At 35.3% G+C, this 22,490-nt stretch overlaps 1 protein-coding gene across 3 annotated transcripts in view; it reads right to left on the reverse strand.

Annotated features, from left to right (window-relative positions):
• Positions 1-4,821: 4,821 nt before the first annotated feature.
• Positions 4,822-22,490, reverse strand: part of phtf2.S (putative homeodomain transcription factor 2 S homeolog) — a 42,077-nt gene continuing 24,408 nt past the window's right edge. For 2 of the 3 annotated variants that reach the window (XM_018255764.2, XM_018255761.2), the window contains 5 exons: positions 18,114-18,200; positions 16,481-16,636; positions 14,130-14,225; positions 10,799-10,924; positions 4,822-7,195 (listed from right to left, as the gene is read on the reverse strand). In XM_018255764.2, the coding sequence (XP_018111253.1) occupies positions 7,175-7,195; positions 10,799-10,924; positions 14,130-14,225; positions 16,481-16,636; positions 18,114-18,200 (486 nt within the window). In that variant the 3' untranslated portion in view covers positions 4,822-7,174. Of the gene's footprint in view, positions 7,196-10,798; positions 10,925-12,620; positions 12,777-14,129; positions 14,226-16,480; positions 16,637-18,113; positions 18,201-22,490 lie in introns of those variants that run through there. The other variant, XM_018255762.2, reaches the window with a different exon arrangement.

The raw sequence follows: 22,490 nt of genomic DNA on the forward strand, positions 1-22,490 counted from the left end.
GAATTTGGAATTGATGTGAATTTTATTTTGCTCTAATAAATTCAGATGTACTCACAGCTCAAATGGGATGTTGTTTATGAAAAAATGTGAACGTCTAAAAAAACAATCGAATGGGAGCGACCCAAAAATTCGAATACGAACAAAACTCAAAACTAGAATGTCAGGAAGGCTATGAAGGGATACGAGGGATACAGCGAATCCAGGATTCGTTTCGGGATTCGGCCAAATCTTTCTGTCCGGCCAAACCAAATCCTAATTTGCATATGCAAATTAGGGGCAGGGAGGGCAACCGTGTGACTTTTTGTCACAAAACAAGGAAGTAAGAAATGTTTTCCCCTTTCCACACCTAATTTGCATATGCAAATTAGGATTTGGATTCTGTATTCGGCCAAATCTTTCGCCAAGGATTAGGGGGTTCGGCCGAATCCAAAATAGTGAATTCGGTGCATCCCTACTATGAACATATTCAATTGGGTCAACGGACCTCTGCCATTGACTTGTAAATTAATTTGGCAGGTTTTAGGTGGCAAATATTTGAATTAGAACCTGTCCATGGTCAGTGTGATAAATTTCACATTCGAATTGGTGCTTTTAAATTCGAATTTGTGAGTTTTGACACAAATTTTTTTTTAATTTACCATTCGTACCTTAATAATTCTGCCCCTAAATGAAGGACCTAATAGCACATTAAATGGAGTACTGACTACCTGAGAACTGAGTAATAGAGATCTTATAAGAATATAAATGCAGACAGCAATTTTAATAAATACTCAGTTAAGCCTTAAAAATGTATAGTTTAACTCTTTTATTTTTCAGAGAAATATGTATGCCACAGAATTGTTATTTTATGTCACCCATCTATAAAAGCAATCAGTTCCATCAATACACATTATAAAGGCTTTAAACAATCAGAGTTTGGCATGTTAACCTTTCTAAATGAAGGGTTAACAGCACAGTATTTACCTCATTGCATAATCAATTTCCCAAAATATACTTATATATTCAATGCAAAATGTATTATCTGTGAAGTGTGTAGCATATTTTGAGTTCTTCTAATAAAAATTCTACACTGTTAAAAACTATTCATGAAAGAATATTGCAGCAATTCAGTGTACTCTCATAATCTCACATTTCATATTCCTTTTCAACTTTGGTCATTAATGTTAAAACTATAATTATATACTCCTAATGGACATTAAACACAAGTGTGGACATGAAGTGAATTTACAGTATATACAACTTACACATGCAGGTGGTCCTTCATGATTGTCGAAAGTCAGCAACTTGAGGGGCATATGGGACATAACTGTTCAGTTATTTTGCATTTGATTCTAACCTGTATGCTCAACAAACTTACTGAACAGTTATTTATTTTAACTGAACTGAACTGTTCATCTAAGAACTTTCAACTAGGAGACCTAATCCACCAAATGTCATTTTTTGACGTGACCAGTATTTATTGCTAAAAAATGTTCTTATGTCATTGATCTGGCTGTCCTCAAGAAATGAAATCAAAATCATGACATTTTGAAAAGATCAGTTGCTGGGAAAATCAGGGAGTTAATTTTATTTTAAATCATCCAGAAACATCACTTTTAACTTAAGTACACTGGGAGCATACATTTTATAGCACAAATGTATGTCAATAATTAAAAATGATTAAATATTGAGCATGGAATCTATAAGAGATAAACATTATGTATATATTAATACTATCTCCAGAAAGAGGTGGAGAGCCAAGCACACATTTTCCTCCAACGATAGAGCTATAATAGCAGCAGGGATAACGTCACTGGTATGGCATGTAAGGACACCACAGTGGCTACACAGTGAAGATGTGAAAGTTGATAAGAACCAGAAAATACATTTTGATGGGACAAAGTAATGCACCATATTGTGGGAAAACTGAGCAGTAGAGACACTGAAGGGCACACAAATCTTGAAAAATGTGTGTTTCCTACAGTTATAAAAATTTTAAATTTATTAAAGAGTCATGGGAATTTTTTTTTTCAAAACACATCAGTCAATAGTGCTGCTCCAGCAGAATTCTGCACAGAAATCAGTTTCTCAAAATACCAAACAGATTTTTTAATATTTAATGTTGAAATCTGACATGGGGCTAGACATATTGTCAGTTTCCCAGCTGCCCTGAGTCATGACTTGTGCTCTGATAAACTTCAGTCACTCTTTACTGCAAGTTGGAGTGATATCACCCCCTCCCTCCCCCCCAGCAGCCTAACAATAGAACAACGGGGAGGTAACCAGATAGCAGCTCCCTAACACAAGATAACAGCTCCCTGATAGATCTAACAACAGCACTCAATATTAAAATCCTGGCCCCAATGCAACACATTCAGTTACATTGCGTAACATTGAAAGCAGTTCCATCCTAAAGTGCTGGCTCTTTCTGAAAGCACATGACCAGGCAAAATAACCTGAGATGGCTGCCTACACACCAATATTACATATAAAAAAAACTTCACTAAGTAAAAATTGTTGAGGTGCTATAGAAGTCAATGGGAGGTGTGCTGATCCCATTGGACCATTTTAAAATTAATCAGAATTTTAGAGGTTTTTGGATTTTTTTCACTATGAATTGTCAGAAAAACTTGAACATTTAGATGTTTTTGAGGTATTGTTTTTTTAAGATAATTCAGCTTTTTTTTGTTCATACTTATAGAATTCGTGAGTTTAGTTATGGTTTCTAAAAGCTGACCTTCATTAACTAAGCCTCCATGATAAAGAACCTACGATAAAGATTATGGTGTATTTCTGAAGGGCACTGATCAAATTCTGAGTTGGATTTGTGCCTAATGTAATGGGCTTATTTATCAAAAATTTAATTTGTGAGGTTTCAGAGTTTTTGTGCAAAAAACTGAATTGTGGCAAAAATTCAAATGTTGATAAATCACCCCCTAAATGTCAATGTGTAGAGAGGGAAGGAAAAAGTTTTGATACATGCTTTTTAACAAACATTGCTGGTAATAAAGCACGTTGCAGCAGTCTCCCTTTTTAATATTCTTCAGAAAAAGTGGAACACAATAACAATTGGGTAATAGCAGCAGTACCTTTTAGTGATAAGCTATTTTGCCAAGGAAACGTCAGAAACTAATTTTATGGTTTCAGGATTAATTTAATTTTAACAGTTTATGAAGTGGGACTAATGAATTAATCAAAACTACCTTACTAAACAACTCAGTCTGATCTGACTCAATAGCTCAAATTTAATGGAATATAATTTGATGACGTACTTAAAGGGAGCCATTGCTACAATGAACAATCTCCTTAACTGCAGCTGATGTTTAATAAATCAATATCAGAAGGAATGTTTACTATTTTCCCCCACAGTAGCTCTTATATGTTTAATGATTTATTTCTTTTTTAAATTTAATTGACTTATTTCTTAGTTCCTCAACAAATGTTTTTTAATGAAGCTACTAACTCAAGCATCAAGCAGTTTGTCTGAAGTTCACTGAAAATCACTCTCTTGCTAGAAGCCTATCGTTAGAGCAGCTAAATCGGTCTCTAATGCCGCAAAATAATGTTTGTTTGAGAAAACGAAAAGAAACACAATAGAGAAGAATTATTAAACATCTACAACAGTTTGGCTGTATGTTTATACAAATGAAGTGCCATAAGGATTTGTGACAAACTGGAACTGGTTATACAGGTCTAGAATCATGGGAGTTACAACAGAGGAAGCCCCTGCGACTGCAGGGGAGTCCAGGAGGTATAGGGGCCCTAATTAATGAGCAATTTAAGAATATATTGGTAAAACAGGACAACTTCTGGATATGTTGGGGGCCCTGAAATTAATTTGCTGTGAGGCCCAGTAACATTTATTTACACCACTGTAGAATCTATCTAGAAACCTGTCATCAAGAAGCCCAACCAGGATATCATATCCTATTCTATTCAGTCCAATTAAAACAAAAGATTCTTGCATTTTTTTTCTTCAGATTTGTGTTTTAGCTAACTGACAACTAAGCTAGCACAAGTGTGTATTGATGGCAACACCATCCTTTTTCCCCCACAAATTAATTCAATGTTTTTAATAGATATAAGGCATGGTGTTCAAAATTTGTGTTTTAGGATTATATATTATTATATAGATATGGGATATCGTTATCCATAAAGCTCCAAATTATGGAAAGGCCATCTCCCATAGACTCCATAATAAATAATTTATAAATAATAAAACAGTAGCTTGTACTTGATCCAAACTAAGATATAATTAATCCTTATTGGAAGCAAAACCAGACCATTCGGTTTATTAACTGTTTACATTTCATAGTAGACAAGGTATGAAGATCCAAATTACAGAAAGATCCATTATCCAGAAAGCCCCAGGAGCCAAGCATTCTGTATAATTTGTAGTTTGATTTTTTTTCTATTTAAATAATTGGATTTGATTAAGTATTTGTGCACTTTGATGCCTCTCTCTTTGCATCAAATTTTCCTTAATTGAAGCAATATTGTCATAATTTACTCCAAACAGGCAACCGTGTTTTAAAAGGTATGATAGTGATTCTACATCATGAACTACTTTATAAAAAATTACTTTGAAGAATTGTGCACGAGAGTAAGTGAATAAAAACATCTAAAAATCGAATTGTTTCAACAATGAATATCGATTATATCAAAACAATTGAAATTTTCAAGTTGAAAAGATTCTATCTGTAATCCTAGGACTGACAAAAAGGCAAATTTGTTACGCTTTTTACATCACCTTTACAGATATGGCGAATGCCTTTCAATGACTGTTATTTACAGTGTTTTTAAAAATCCTAAACAAATAAAAACAAAATGTAATCTCTGGTGTGCTATTAAAACGTGGGCAATTTTATTTACCTTAACTGTAAAAAGAGAAAACTTATTTTGTCAATTACACATTAATTCTAGATATTTGCAGTTAAACAAATTGCATTAACATTAGTGACTGAGAGCAATCTATCACTTGTTAAAATTATGACCTGTCAACAATATAAATCATATGGATATGATAAGTAAAAACTGGGATAATGCACGGGCCTCCAAACAATAGCAGCTAATTGAAATGAAATTCAAAAGCAAATCAAGAGTATCCATCTACAAATCCTTTAAGCTTAGTGATGATTTTGTATATTGGGTAAATTACCTTTTACATGTCTTAAAAACATAAAATGTAACAGATTCAGTAACAGCTTTGTCAACATTACAGACTCTCCATTCAAAATAAAGTAAATATGTTTTTGTTCTTTTGTGAGTGAGTTTTGTAAATCCTTTCAATGTTTCAATTTTGGCACTAGTAAAAAACAGGATTTCCACATTTTCCCATTGAAAATAATGGGTGCAATTCACAGAAACATTTGCAGTAATGCAAATTGATACTAAAAAGACAAGTTAATTCTACAAAATAGTTATCAATCTTAACACACTGAAACATTTAAATGATATAGATTGCATTGCACATTACAGTGCTTTTACAAGACTATGTGAAGATTTGACCATATGATATGTATAGTATATCCCACAATGAATATTGATATTATATGTACCTAAAACTGATTAGCAATAAAAAAACAGATTTCAGATAAAACAAAACAAAGTAAATGTAACATTGAAAGGAAAATACTACTGGGAAACAATTGTCTCTACATTATGCCAACGGATAAACAGACAGGGATCAAACTGTGAAGTACACTTGCTTTACTATTTTTACTAGGAAAAGGATCCTAGCTAACTACTAACTTTGCAACATGTAACTTCTGCCACCTGCCTTTCATGAGTCAGAGGGATGGGTAATAAGGTACTTAGCATGTGTTAAGTAACAAGAAATGGGCTGCCTACTTCAATCACAAAGTTCAGCTTTTTGATTGTACATACCTACAGGCAAAACATACCAAGGTATTATGAGTAACACATACAGACCATTTGTATTATCATAATAATTATTATTATCCTAATCTGGTGTAATAGGTGGAAACTTTGGGGAAGAACACTTGTTTCCCAGCAATATTTCTCCATTAGAAGGAATGATTATAAAGTTCTGTGGACAAAACAAAAGCAAGACAAACCATGTCAATAAATACACATACAGTTCTAATGTTTTCTCTTAAAGAAAATTCTAACAGTATGAACAAGTACAACTATTGCTTAAATAGCAGAGAAATGCACTAAAAAACCAGTACCATAAAAGCAACTGGCTTTCTTTGTTAGTTTTGGTTCCATGATAAATTATTATAACACCATAATGTATTGCTTATACAAATAGACTAACCAATTCTTTACCACCACTGAGGCTCATGTCACAAGTGTAGTTTTGCCCATCACAGTCTTAAAAGGAGAAATCAGGGCACTTTTTAAAGGCCTTTCTCCACATTAAGTCATTTCCCATTATTTAAAATGGAAATATACTGCATAATGGTTGATGCTGGCACTGTTTACACTGTGAAATGTGAAAGTGACCCCTGCATTGTCAGCATCACTGTGCCATAGGTAACACCTAAAGTGAGTGCAGGCACAGAACGCTGGCATGACTGCTGGGATTCTCTCTTATAGCACTTTGGTGCTCAAAACCTTGTATGTGCCATAGCACAAGTTCAAGTTTTCCTTTGAGAAGCAGACTTTTAGTAGTTTTACTCCTCTGTTAATCAAAGGTGTAATGTTTGCAGGAATTTTACATAAGTAAATGTAAAAGCTGTAACAGAATTTTGCGAATTTACCTTTGCAGAGAGGAACACAGCCGTGCACCCGACGCTTCAAAAAGCGGTATAGTGTGAGTGTGGCACTATTATTGACTTTATTAGAATTTTGCGAATATGTTACCCCAAAAACTCAAGGGGGACAGAAACTAACAGTATACATAACCGTGAATGCTGGTGATTGGAGGCTTATTTCCTCATTTTCCCTAATATTATGAATATGTACTTTTTTTTTTTTTTACATTGCACTATATTTTTCACTTGATACTTACAAAATCATGATATGTATAGTGAGTGGAAAATATGAAAACACTGAAAAGGTAAATAAATAAAACAATTGCACAAGTCCAGAAGTGAAAACTTCAGTTTTGAAAACAGTATCTTGCTTCAGGCTTTAGTTTAATTTCACAAGTGGAAACCACCTAAGGCAGTTTATACGTGTCAGTAATCCTGCTCCAGAAAATGGTGAGTCAGTATTCAGCAGTCCCGTGTCATGATTTGATTTTCCACAGCTACAAACAAAGAGTGAAAATATTATACACTAATTTGTACACCTGCTTTATAATAATTCTCTTCTGAAAGCTGAATAGATTGTCAAATACCAGCTCAAAAACATACATTTTAGAGGCAAAACATATTTTTTAGAAATGTTCTGTTTATCAAGTATACTGTAGATGTTTCTAACTTTGCGTAATTAACTACCCCACAGGGAAGATTCACATACAGCGTATACTGGAACACTAAGGGGCATATTTATCAAGGGCCGAATTTTGAATTGAAAAAAACTTCGAAATTCGAATTCAAAAAGACCAACCGAAATTAAGTCAAAGTTTTTTTTTTTGGGTCAAATAGGTCAGTTTTCGATCGAATAGGTCCGTATTCGGCCGAATTTGAATCGTATCAAACGAAGTAATAGCGCATTCGATTCAACGGTTTTTTTTTCAAAGTCCATCAATTGACTCCAAATAGGTTCTGGTCCCCCAAAGGCTAAAATAGCAATTCTGCCGGTTTTAGATGGTGAATGGTTGAAGTTGAATTTTTAAAGAGACAGTACATGATACATTTCAATATTTGAATTTTCTAATTTTTTTCAAATTAAAATCGAATTTGGACTATTCCATAGTTGAAGTACACAAAAAATAGCTTGAAATTCATTTTCATTTGAAAATTCACCTGGACCTCTGATAGATCTGCCCCTTAACTAGTAAACCTAACACACTACAACTTAACAAGAAATGGATATTTACAGTTAATTTCTAAAATCTACTGCCTAATATTACACTAAATCTACACTAAGCTAATACATATAAATAAAAATCAGACCTGAATAAATTGAATGGTATCAGTGATTTAAGTTGTAGTTTCTATTTCCTGACATTTTTGGAAACCACAATACAGGTTTATTTATGGTGACAAGCGAAAACAGAAAAGTTTACACAGAAAGTCATATTTAACAAAAACTGAATGTATTTTCAAGTTTTCTCCAACTTTTGAAAAATAAGAAAAAAAAATAAACTAAAAAATCTTTAAGGTACACTTATTTATTAAAACTAAATTGTGTAAAAAAGTAAATCAAATGCAGTGAAATAATATCATACCCATGATTTTTTAATGAGTTCATTTCGATTTAATCTTAGAAACTAAAATTGAAAAATAACGTGAATACAAGATTCAGCTACTTGCTAAATACTACTATTATTCGACAGCCCTCGTATTATCTTATATTTGCTCTTATTATAGAGAAAATAAGTGAAGTGTAAAGCTGGAGCAGCATGCAACTAGTACTAATTTGAGTGTTGAGTTCTGGCTAAACCCCTCAAAAAGACCCCCTGAGATAAACTACCTATGCAATAGGGGGGAAGACAGTAAAACAACAAAAGTAAGCACTGCAAATTAACCTACTAACAAGCCCTGGGACCAATTTCTTTAAAGATTAATCTTCTAGTCCTTTGAAATCATAGTACCCTAGGACATGCTGATAGAAAATACATTAAACCCCTTAATCATCCTCAAGTAGAAGAAGCAAACACACACAAATATAAATTCCCTCAATTAAATTAGCCTATTAAGCTAGATAATCTTTAGGGGAGACTGCTGGAAGGAATGAGATGTTTAGCCTACTTAAGAAGACTGTTAACGTCGAACATATGGTTAATTCATGTGTCTCAGTGCTGGTGTATGTTTACCTCCACATTTATCTAGTATATTGTTATTAAAGGGAAACTATACCCCCCGAATAATGTAGGTCTCTATAAATAGATATTGCATAAAACAGCTAAAACTGTGCTTCATGTAAATAAACCATTTTCATAATAATATACTTTTTTAGTAGTATGTGCCATTGGGTAATCATAAATCGAAAATTGCCATTTTAAAAAATAAGGGCAGCCCCCTGGGATCGTAGAATTCATGATGCACACAAACAAGCCAATTATCAGACAGAGTTGTGTCTTTTGCTTCCACACTTCTTTCTTATAGAGTATTGTAGTATTTCTGGTCAGGTGATCTCTGATGCAGCACAGAGACCATCACAAAATGGTGGTCCAAGACAAGAGATGTAAAAGCACAATATTCACTTAAATATATATTCCAGTTTGGTAAGATTCTTTAATATGCCAGTTAATATGATATAAACTATCCGCTTAAATATTCATTTTGGGGGTAAAGCTTTCCTTTAATGTGCTATTGTTACATTACTGGATCTAAAGAGACACTTTTTAAAGAATGACAGCTTATGTGACAAACATCAGTGACTACAACCAGGAAAAGGGAGTTTGAGGAGTCAGTGACAGCTCATGGGGACAGGGGAGAGGTGGCTAGTGACATTTGATAGGGTGGGGTGGGGTTTGAATGAGCAGGCTCATGGGGCATTGACCCTTGTATGGCATACTATACTTAAAGCACTCTATGCTTTATACAAACATGATGCATGGTAGGATTGTTATCGTTATAAGCAGATATATTGTAACATACATTGTAATCCTAATAAATACCGTTTAAATAAATGTTTTGCAAGCAAATATGTTTTTTGATCAACTCTGAGCATGACTGGCTCAGTGTGGCACAGTGACCTGAAAGAATGTATATACCTCCCAGAATGCTGTGCCAGACACTGCAGAAGAAGAAAATAACATGAGACTAGGAAACCAGTACAGGTATTGGAATTAATGAGTTACCACCTGGGAAAAGGGGCGTGGCTGTGAGAAAGCTCTTGAGAGGAAATGGGAAGTGGATGGTTGTTCATGCAGTGAGTTTTGAGAGAGCGAATAAGAACATTGATTGGGCCTTGATTACAATTGTGAGCTCGCACAAAGAGCAAGTCATATGTAGGCAGAATGCCAGTGAACTAGTCCATCCGTGTTAAAGAGGAATAAACTGTTGATTGTTGCATATTTTAATAGCTGTTGACACTTAATTTGTGGGGAACAAAAACCCTGCTGTGAATAAATTAAGTAAATTGTGTCATTAAAATGACCCTGGGTATGACAGGCTTTCATTGCAATAATTTGAAGAGACACAGTGCTCCAGAATAAAATGTAAATGACTCACCAAATAGTGAATGTGGTGCACCAGCCCCAGATCCCCAACTTTAGGGAGCGATACGGCAAAGTATATGAAGAAATAGCAGGGCCGACCTGCACTCAAACGGATCCTGAGCCCATGACTAAGTGCTCCAAGTGGTTGCGAAACGTGTAGGGTGGATGAAGATGCAAATATAAATTTTTACGTTTGTACAATAAAAATACATTTTTAAACTAATTTTCTCTGGTCCTGTGGATCCGTTTGAGTGCCGATCAGCCCTGCTTCTTCTTCATATCACAGTTTTTCACTTTCACCAATATTGCCATTTAAATGAATTCCATTTCTAAGGATTACTGTATATACAGGCAAAACTTCAGAAATGGTATTGAACATTTAAGGAACATAATAAAAGAAAACACTCAATATACCATCAATATAATGCTGGAAAACTCTTCGTCAGGATAAATGCACTAAAACTACTAATTAATAAATGGTTTTCATTGCTTATCCTAGTCAGACTGGATATTGTTATTTGTAGAATTTAGAAATCTGCACGATAATATTAAAATAGGAAAAACATCTTAAACACTTACCTTTAGATTAAATCCCAGCAGATCGCTAATAACGCCAGATACAGCAGACAAAATAACAACCTGTGTTATGTTATAAAGCAGTGGATTCATTGTAAGTCCATATAACCTAAAGGGACTATCCAATTCCTTTGAAGGAAAAATAAATGAATTATTAAGTATGAATATGAACCGGTATTTGTAAAAACATTTCCTTCAAACTACCCATAAAAACTCCATTTCACCAAAACACCATTTCATATAAATAAAGCTGTAATACGTGCTGTTGTTCAATCTCTAGTCTTTAACTCCCACACTTCTTCCTGTTATATTTCAATTTCCTCTTCCGCAGCTGCATGGGGTCACTAGACAGCATAGTAACACAGCTGGTATGTTCTATCCACACTCCAAAAATATGCAGGCAAATTAATTGACTACTAATAATATTGCTGTGTGTGAATGTGATACCTTAGATTGTAAACTCCACTGGTGCAGGAACCTCTGTAAAGCACTGCGGAAATGTGTTGTTACTATATAATGTTTAATAATAAAAAAGATCTAGGATATTTATCAGATTGTAAGCTCCACTGGTAGGGAGATGAATTAATTCTGCTAAAATCTCTGTGTAAATAAATTAAAATTTGAAAAACTGGCTATGCAGTGTTACCTCTTCTTAAAGGAGAATTCAACCCCCTAATTTGCATCCCCACTCCCCCTACCCTAAATAGCCCCCCCCTCTTCCCTACCTGGCACCCTGGGCAAATGCCCCTAACTTTCTACTTACCCCTACTTGCAGGTCCTGTCCAGCGGAGTTCAAAGCAGCCATCTTGTCTCCTTCAGTCTTCTACCTGTAGTGATCGGCATTTTGAAGCACATGCGCAGTTGGATTTATCTCCCGTTGCAGAGCTACTGCGCATGTGCCGAAAGTCACAACATTTTCGATAAAAAAAAAAAATCGGAAATATCGTGACTTTCGTCGCATCGTAGCTTCGCAATGGAAGATTCCTCCAACTGCACATGCGCCCGAAACTGCCAATCACTACAGGAAGAAGACCAAAGGAGACAAGATGGCTGCTGTGAACTCAGCTGGACAGGACTTGCAAGAAGGGGTAAGTAGAAAGTTACGGGCATTTGCCCAGGGTGCCAGGTAGGCCAGGGGGCCTATTTAGGGTAGGGGGAGGGGTATGCAAATTAGGGGGTTGAATTCTCCTTTAAAGGCATACTGTCATGGGAAAACATGTTTTTTCCCCAAAAACACCTCAGTTAATAGTGCTGCTCCAGCAGGCTTCTGCACTGAAATCCATTTTTCAAAAGAGCAAACTGTTTTTTTATATTTAATTTTGAAATTTGACATGGGGCTAGACATATTGTCAGTTTCCCAGGTGCCTCCAGTCATGTGACTTGTACTCTAATAAACTTCACTCACTTTTTACTGCTACACTACAAGTTGGAGGGATATACCACCCCCCACAGCAGCCCATCAGCATAACAATGGGAAGGTAACCAGATAACAGCTCCCTAGTAGATATAAGCAATCAATAGTAAAACTCCTTCAGTTACATTGAGTAGAATAAACAATAGCCTGTCAGAAAGACTGGCTGTTTCTGAAAGCACAAGACCTGGCAAAATGACCTGAGATCGCTGCCTACACACCATTATTACAACTAAAAAAATACACATTGGATTAGGAATGGAATTTTATATGGTAGAGTGGATTATTTGCAGTGTAAACATTGTAATTTAGGAATAAAAACTATACCATAAAAGTCATGACAGAATCCCTTTAAAAAGACCATCATGTGATTAAAAAGTAACAATCTTTTCAACTTTATATCTTTCACTTTATTAAAATGCCAACATGAGAGTTAGAATTGAATATGTAGGCAGAGATGTTTGGAGCATGAACCTCATCACGTCTGCTGTAAGGTCATTTAATTACAGTCCCCAGGACCAGTCCTCTTACTTCTGTTGTTTCACTGCATCGCACTGTGGTCTTTCTGCACTGCACTGAAGAATATACACACTCAGATACCATCCACTTTTTCACTATTTTGCCAAATCTTTGCCAAAGTTTTTAGCCTCGGAAGGCTTTGCCACACATTGCACCACTTTGTCAGGTGTTAATTCACAGTGCTTACGCAAATTCATCAAAGGCAAAGTTATTTTCTCGGCAGCTGAACGCTGGCAAAGTTTTGCTATTGTAAATTCGTCAGCAAGAGTATTTCATAGAGAACTTTGCCCTAGTAAATTTCTGCCTAGCAAAACTTTGTTAGCACAGTTACGCTTAGGTCAATTTGAATAGGGTGGGTACATATAGGTTGTATATTTGTCTTTATTAGAGATATTGGTGAAATTGCTTGACGTGGCCACTTATTACTAAAATGTCCAAAGAAGCAAAATAAAGACAAAAGAGATCCCCTAATGTCCTAGACATGAGCACACCCTAAAATAAATGTGGCATGCCCCTCAAATGGTTAAAAAAAATAAAAACAAAAATATTTAACAGTTACAACTTTTAAACACAATCCCACGTTAAAATATGAAAAAACGCCATGGTTTTTTTTCTATAACTTTTCGGCATACAGGATATGATGTCACAGACATAAGATTGCGGAGAATGTAGCTTCATCTTATCAGTTTGCCAGGTATAACCCAGCAAAGTAAACTCTGGTGAAAGGGGTAATGTAATGGAAAAATTGCAATTTAGTGAATTTGCAAAGTAACGATCGTTTGCTTGAGTAAAAATTTGCCTGGCGAATGGGCGCAAAACTTTGTTAGCGCTGTCCTCTATCGCTAGCGACTTCCTCTACACCTGTTAGTAAATTGGCAATGTACCTGCAGATTCGACTCCTAGCGAATTTTCTCTAGCGACGGCCACTTCGCCCTTTAGTAAATTTGCCCCATGAGTCAGTTAGTCAATAAAAAGACAAAACAATTAAACAGATACTGGCACCAGAAATTAAACCCTTTTTTACATCTACTATAAAATGTACTTTGCATGCTACTTTTGCCAATGCTTTTTCACTACCTATCTGACCCTGTGTTCATTTAGGGGGCTGCCATATTTGTGCAGCAGGAGTCCGTTAGCATTAGAAACTCTAACTGACAGGCTGAGATGGGACAGTCAGGTTGGCAAAACTTCAACTAACAATTACTTACAAAAACAAACCTCTCAGCAAAAAACATGACCTATAGGTAACTTTTAATGTACATTCACATTTTAAAAAGTAGTTTTTTAGTGTCAGTATCACTTTAACACAAATCTGTCAATTGGTGTTAGTAGATGAAAACTTTATACGCTGTGATGCATCATTCCTATGATAAACAAACATATGTATACATGGTTGGAGTGTACCTTCAGCAACTTTGTAGCCAGTTTTAAGACATTGTTGACAAGTGTCAGCTCCTCCTTTTTGTTTGGTTTCTTCTCCATTTTCAAGTACAAATTGATCTGTAAGCAAAATGTTTTCCATTTTAAATAGTGATTAAAGCTAAGAAAGACTTCACAAACAAATGGAACCATTTACTCTCATAATGGTCATTTTATAATGATACAGAGGAGAACAATACATCAAATCAGCATTTTCCTTTAAAGGAGAACTAAAGAACTAGAGCAGAAATGTTGTACAACTTGTTTTGGGCTTCTGTACCATCCCAAGGTTACCACAGCCTTTAAGTAGTAAAGACCTGTGCCTCCACATATTACCATTTAGGCCTCCATTTTCTTTCTGCTGATTCACTGCACATGCTCTGTGCTGCTGTCATTTACTAATCTCAGGGGCCAATGCACAATATATATATATATATATATATATATATATATATATATATATATATATATATATATATATATATATATATATATATATATATAATTCCAACATTTTTTGCATTTTTGTTTTTCTGTATTTTTTTGCAAATAATTTTGTAACTCCTTATTTATATCAATTATTCTAATGTGCCCAAGTGATTATGACTATTTGGTATAGTGAAAAATGTCCATAATTTGCTGTCAATAGTATATTAGTATATTTTCTCTTAGCTGTAACTATAGATTCTGGATAGCAACGGGAGGGTGGAGATATGTGGTTACTGACGTGCAGATCCGTCCCTATTGTGAGGACGCGTCATCACAGTTACTTGCCACGTAAGCTCCTCCTGACAAGGAAGCAAACGGTTTGTGCAATGGAGTCCTACACGCCACTACACGAGAAATACGCTTGAGAAAGGGAACTGACGCTTCCCGAAACGTCGCGTGAGTGTGGTTGAATTGAGCGTTTATGCTGGACTTCCATCAGATAAGTGTCTTGCTACAAATGACGCTATTACTTTGACACTAAGAATGTTACCAATTGCTACATTTTAACAAGCTAAATAAAGGCTATGTTTTAAACATGGAGTGCGATCTGGTTGGACAAATATATATATATATATATATATATATATATATATATATATATATATATATATATATATATATATATATATATATATAATGTACCCCATACTGTAATTTATAAAGATATTATAAGTCACTGAGAAGTTATGTGACCATATAAAAGCACGAGGCCGCGTGCTTTTATACAGGTCACATATCTTCGAGGTGACTACTGATATCTTTATAAATTTCTTGTAGGGGGTACATTATGCATTATAATCTACATTTTGTGGGGGGTCGGGAGAGGGGGTTGGAGTAAAACTTCTGGTCGCGGCGTCAAATTTGGACGCCGCTACATACATACATATCTATATGGCTAAGACTCATTAGTAAATAATTACTGTTACATGACAGCTCAGAAACCAGCACAATTAGCATCATATGACAGACAAACCTCATTTTCTGTGTGTCGCTGACACTCCTAACATCCAACTTTGAATGCATGAATCATCACTGTTATAGAGATGCTGAACATTTAGGCTGGTTCAATAAGTTCAAAATACGTATAAAATATGGCATTTCAAGCCATACTCATTTTTAGGGTTGAGTTCTCCTTTAAATAAACCAAAACTCATAGATAAACTGCACCATATACAAAAATGTTATTGACTCAAGCCATTAAATGGTTTCTGTCTCACTGAATAGATAATATGGAGATGGTGAAAAAAATAGAGCTCTGCAACTAAATAATTAAAGGAATGGAGCATTTTAATTTGAGAGGCAACACACAAGTTGAATTTGTTTTCCCTGAAGAAGAGGGGGCATACCAATGCTTTCCAGAGATTTGGACAAATCAAGGGATTCTTAATCATGAAATGTTCTACCGCATGATATTATTGATTATCTCAATAAAATGAGCCTGCATATCTACTTAGTTAGTCAAATTATAATGGGAAATCAGTATTATCTATACACAAAACAACTGAAAATTATACAGGTTATTAAATGGTCACCTCGACTTTATAGGGATTCGGCCTTTTTCAGCAGGCTTCGGATTCGGCCGAATCCTTCTGCACGGCTGAACCGAATCTGAATTTGCATATGCAAATTAGGGATGGGGAGGGAAAAAAAGTAAAAAATCTTTTCCCCTTACCACCCCTAATTTGCATATGCAAATTAGGATTAGTTTCAGTATTAGGCCGAATATTTTCTAGGATTCGGCCAAATCCAAAATAGTGGATTCGTTGCATCCCTACTAAATATGCAGGAATTGAATGATAACTTCCCCCTTTGGTTGTTTTATTAATATTTATATCTGCAAGTCCCACCTGTTCTGTCAGTAATATTGAAGTATTGCTGTATTTTTTGCTGGTTTCTGATCCAAGTGTTACAAATCTGAGTAAAAAGAGTGTTAATGAAATGCACCATATTACTAACTCCCAGTTGTACTGACAATCAAAGAAGGTCTCATAAACATGAAGAAGCTGAAAGACATAATACAGGAAAAAAAGGTTTAAGTACACAAATGGACATATATACGCAGTTTGACCTTTATTTCAGACTTTGAAACCCTTGGAGATTAGTGACCCTTTAAATAAGTGTTCTAAGACAAAAACAATTCCTCTGACTAGACAGTCATATTTTCTAGCAAAATAATATTAACACTTTACTATTATAAAAAGACAGAACAACATGGAATCATAGTCCCAAATGCTAAAGAATAATACAATCAAAAGTTGACAGGCATTTCTGTCTTTAAAGTTTTGCATAAATTTATTGGAATTTCACTTGACTCTATTCAGGCCTATAGCTGCTGCTGGGTCTTTAACCTCTACTGGTCTGTTTTTGGATTATATTAAAGAGATACTGACACCAGAAAATGAACCTTTTTTACATCTACCATAAAATTGACTTTGCATGCTACTTATGATTTTGCCATAAAGTATTTGCCCAATGCTTTTACATTACCTATCTGACTCCCTGTGATATGCCATATTTGTGCAGCAGGAGTCCGTTAGCATTAGAAACTTTAACTGATAGGCTGAGATGGGACAGTCAGGTTGGCAAAACAGTCAGGTTTAGGAACTTCAACTAACAATTACTTACAAAAACAAACCTTTCAGCAAAAAACAATGACATGACCTATAGGCAACTTTTAATGTACATTCATATTTTAAAAAGTAGTTTTTAGTGTCAGTATCACTTTAAGTACAATTTTTTTAATATCTGAAATGCTAACTAGAACAAAATATTGATCATATAAGATAAAAGTGCAGTTAAGGCATGCAATGTAACCCTTTTCCAATTTTTAAAGAAACACTTATTTACTAAAATCAATTTTCATGAACACAAAAAAAAAAACTACTTTTGTTTCCCACAAGATGGCAGATTAATTTAGTTATACTTATTTTTTTGGTATAAAAAAGTGGGTGAACTTTATCATTACAAATAATGTGTGACCCGCCTCTTAAATTATTTATTTATGCAAAGAATATTTATTAAAGCAAATTGTTCTAACTGGCAATACAAAATATCTCTACTATTTCTAATTTCAAATTCAATAATGGGAAATTTGTCCTTTATTGTTAATTGGGCTTTCTAGCATCCTACATAAAAGATACCACATATAATTAATAATAATACTGAGAGAAACAACTTAAAGGACCAGCATTCATAAACAGTTAAAATATTTTTAACAGTGGATCGATCACCTACAAATAAAGTGTTTTTTTCAAGAATTATCATATTTTATATAAGAAAATTTTTTCATTACATAGTAGTACTGCGCAAAATCATTAATAGCGCTTGACATGTATCTTGAAAAGTTTTTATGCAAAGAATAAATAGTAAAACTAGTTTTTCTAACTGGCAATACAAAATGTGTTTACTATGTCTAATTTCGTATTCAATAAAGGTAACTGTCTTCTAGCATCTATTATCATACATATAAGATATACAAACCTGAGCGCAGCAGATGAAAACAACCGAGATGGTCAATAAAAATGCAGATGAAACAATGACATCAACTGAACGCTGAGGACCTCTTCGCTGGAAAAAAGGGGAAAAAAACAGCAGTTACCATTATCTGTTATATGCATTAGAGCAAAGGCCATATACAGTCATGTTCAGAATAATAACAGTCCAATATCACTAACCTGATCAATCACTGTTTTTGGTAGAAAATATATTTCTACATGGCAAATAATTTACTAGTAAGTGTAGTAGAGTAATATAAAACCAACAGACCCAACAGTCATGCCATGCATGATGCTGATTTTGTATAATCCATTCAGTTGTTTTTGGTCACCAGAAATAAAGCTTTTTTTCAAATACTGGGTTTTTTTTTTTTTTACAGTTTTTCCAAAATTGAAGTATAAAGTATTGTTCCTGCCCCTGGTATTTCAGTGTGGCAGTTTAGTAATCCATGTGCAGATTCTGAACAGTTACATTTAATTCTAACAATTGTTAGAATTTGCTACATTTAACCGATACATTCCTCAGCAACAACTGTAGAATATTAGCAACAATTATATCAATTCTAAGTTGCATTTAATGAAAGGGATATTTGTCAGCAGGGACAAAAATAACAAAATGCATCAACATAATGTATCTGTTTAGAACAATTTAGTCAGTCAGTGACCCCCCACTCCCAGAGCTTCTTCACAAAGACATATGAACGTGGAAAATTAACCTTTAAAGGGGAAGGAAACCCTTTTGGCGCAAAACCCCTCCCCCCCAGGAAAATGCCCCTAACTTGTTGGTCACCCCTCCGTTCAGATCCTCTCTTGCCGAGTTCACGGGCACCATCTTCGTCCGAGTGCTCTTCTTCCTGTTCTGATCTGCGTTTCGAGGCGCATGCGCAGTAGGAGGCATTTGCCGGTTGGATCTTTCCACTTTGTGACTTTCGGCGCATGCGCAGTAGATCCAACCGGCAAATGCCCCCTACTGCGCATGCGCCTCGAAACGCCGATCAGAACAGGAAGAAGAGCACTCGGACGAAGATGGTGCCCGTGAATTCGGCAAGAGAGGACCTGAACAAAGGGGTGACTAACAAGTTAGAGGCATTTGCCCAGGGAGGGGGGATGTAGGCCAGGGGGAGGAGGGAGGGGTTTTGCACCAAAAGGGTTTCCTTCCCCTTTAAAGTTCAATATTAGAAAAATGATTGCAAATAGAAAGTAATTGGAACAAGTTTATTTCTGGTGAACTATTTGAAACCAACTGAACTGAAAAAAAAGTGTTGGAAGGTGAACAACCCTTTAATTGAGGCTTGTTCAAAATAATAGCAGTGTTAACAATAATAGCTGTGTGGAGTTAAATTAGTGAGGTAATTTAGTAATGTCAATTTCGGCCCTCATTTAAGGAAGGAAAGCAGCAAATGTTGTGCATGCTGGTTATAGTGCATTTATCTCTGAAAATGGGTAAATAAGTAAAATGGGTTGTTCCAGACATTGTTTAGAAGAACAAGTACTTTTATTAAAAAGTTGATTAGAGAGGGGAAAACATATAAAGAAGTGCATAAAATGATAGGCTCCTCAGCTAAAATGATCTCAAATGCTTTAAAATGGCAACCAAAACCTGAAAGATGTGGAAGAAAATGGATTCGAATGGATAGAAGAATAGCCAACATGGCAAAGACTCAGCTAATGATGAGCTCCAGGAAGATCAAAGAAGGTCTAAAGTTACCTGTGAGTAATGTTACAATTACAATAAGAAGACGTCTAAGCCAAGCTATTGGCAAGAAGCCCCTGCAAAGTTCCATTTTTGAAAAAAGGGCATGCTGAAGAGGTTACAATGGCCCAAGAGAAATGCCACAACATTTTGTGGAATGAGGAAAGCAAGATTGTTCTTTTTGGGTCTAGGGGCAGCAGACAGATTGTCAGATAACTCCAAACACTGAATTCAAGTCACAGTACACTTTCAACAACACAAAGACCCAAACACACCAGTAAACAAGTAACAGCTTGGTTCTAGACCAACAAAATTGACATTATGGAGTGGCCAAGGTACGTAGAAGGATCACCGGCACACAGGAGTTTGGTTAAGCAGGACAAGCCCTTGCAATTTTATTAATGCAGTGCAACGTTTCGGGGCACGCCCCTTTGTCAAGTCAACTCCTGTGTGCCGGTGATCCTTCTACGTACCTTGGCTGGGCGGTTGCCGATTCCCCTACCACTGAGCACCAGGAAACTCTGCTTGGGTTTGTGAGGTGTGCGGTTTCTCCAAATTGGCTTGGAACTATTATGGAGTGGCCAGCCCAATCCCAGGACCTTAATCCAAAAGAATTGTGGAATGTAACAGGAGGCAGAAGTTAGTGGACTCCATGTAACACAGATGTGCAGAAGTTATACAACTAAATATTAGTTTAGTGATTCAAAGCAAAGCAAAATCCTGAAACATTTTTCAGTTTATGCAGTAAATACTTAAGTTTGTAAAGAAGAATGCAGACACTGCTATTTTCTTAACCACCGAATATTCACTTTTCTTCAATTTCTGTATCGAAATAACACAAATGTGATACATTTTTCTTCATTTTTTAATTTGGAGTAGAATGCGGTATTCACAATACATTTGCGTTTATGGAAATGAAAGCTATTATAAGGATTTTGAGCTTTATTCACTTTTTTTTATTCTGAAAATTAACACAACTGTATTATTTATATTCTGATTGGAAAGGACAAGGCTTCCTCAAGCTTCAGTATCACTTCATAGTTTAAAGGAAAACTATACCCCCAAAATGAACACTTAAGCAACAGATAGTTCATATCATATTAAGTGGCATATTAAAGAATCTTACCAAACTGGAATATATATTTAAGTAAATATTGCCCTTTTACATCTCTTGCCTTGAACCACCATTTCGTGATGGTCTGTGTGCTGTCTCAGAGATCACCTGACCAGAAATACTACAACTCTAACTGTAACAGGAAGAAGTGTGGAAGCAAAAGAGACAACTCTGTCTGTTAATTGGCTCATGTGACCTAACATGTATGGTTTGTTGTTTTGTTTGTGAGTACAGAGAATCCTACGATCCCTGGGGGCGGCCCTTATTTTTTAAAATGGCAATTTTCTATTTATGATTACCCAATGGCACATACTACTAGAAAAGTATATTATTATGAAAATGGTTTATTTACATGAAGCAGGATTTTACATATGAGCTGTTTTATGCAATTTCTTTTTATAGAGACCTACATTGTTTGGGGGGTATAGTTTTCCTTTAAGTTCTAAAGGGAGTCTATGGATCAAGGACATGATAGATTTATAGTGTTAAAGCTGCTCTCTGCTATTCCGAACAGCAGATGAATGATGAGAGTCTAAAGACTGGGAAAATAAATAAATAAAGTTGTTACAGAACAATTCCATTGACTTCTATACACCTTGCCAGCTTTTACTTGCCGATTTGTTCCTGGCACTTTTCATATTTTTTTTCCCATTAATAAAGTCCGACCATGTTAAAATGCGTAAAATACTTGCACGTTTTTTTTTAATCGAGAAAAAACCGCCAACTCGATTTTTGATAAATCAGCCCCTAATAGTGGAAATTCTTGAGCTTAATGGTAGAGGTCTTCTCCTCCTTGCTCACTTGATTCAATGCCTTCATCATGTCCCTGCCCTTATTCAAAAAAACCTGTGTCAAGGCCACTGTTAAAAAGGCTACACAGGACCCCTCTTTTATGTTTTGGTAGCCGATGATGAGTTGAGTATAACAGTCCTATTTATATTTAAATATTCGATAGTATACTACGGAGTTTGATTTATATAAGCCAGGAGTCTCCATACCATTATGCATATTTGGTAGAGGTATTTATTATTTAGGTAGAGTCATATCATATTACATTAATGGAATTCGGAAAGCATAGTTTTCCTAAGTATGTATGTATGTTAAATGCACATAAAAATTACATTTAGGTTTTTATTCTGCAATATCTTGGACCTGTCACCCAAACACAAAAAGCTGTATAGTAAAAGTCCTTTTCACGTGAAAGCCAAATTCATTTTTTTCATAAAACATCCATACCTCAAACTCATTTAAAAATCTCTGTTGTCAATTGTACAGTATGTTGCCTGCCCTGCCTCAGGCACAGAGGAGGGGCAAGCAATTACTTTCATTTTCCATTCTGCGTTTGTTAGATTTCACTGCACTCCTCACCATCTATAATTGTGTGGCCAGTGCATGTGCATGGGTATCAGGTGCTCCATTCAAGTGCATAAACGAGATTTTGGTGCATGATGCAAAATTTCCCTTAATAACAGTGTTTACAAAATGGCACCTCCCTGCTTGCTGTGATTTTGAATTTCAGACTGAAAAAAACAATGTAAATTATTTATATAGTGTAA

Source organism: Xenopus laevis, chromosome 3S, assembly GCF_017654675.1.
Source record: "Xenopus laevis strain J_2021 chromosome 3S, Xenopus_laevis_v10.1, whole genome shotgun sequence".
Taxonomy (NCBI): Eukaryota; Metazoa; Chordata; class Amphibia; order Anura; family Pipidae; genus Xenopus; species Xenopus laevis.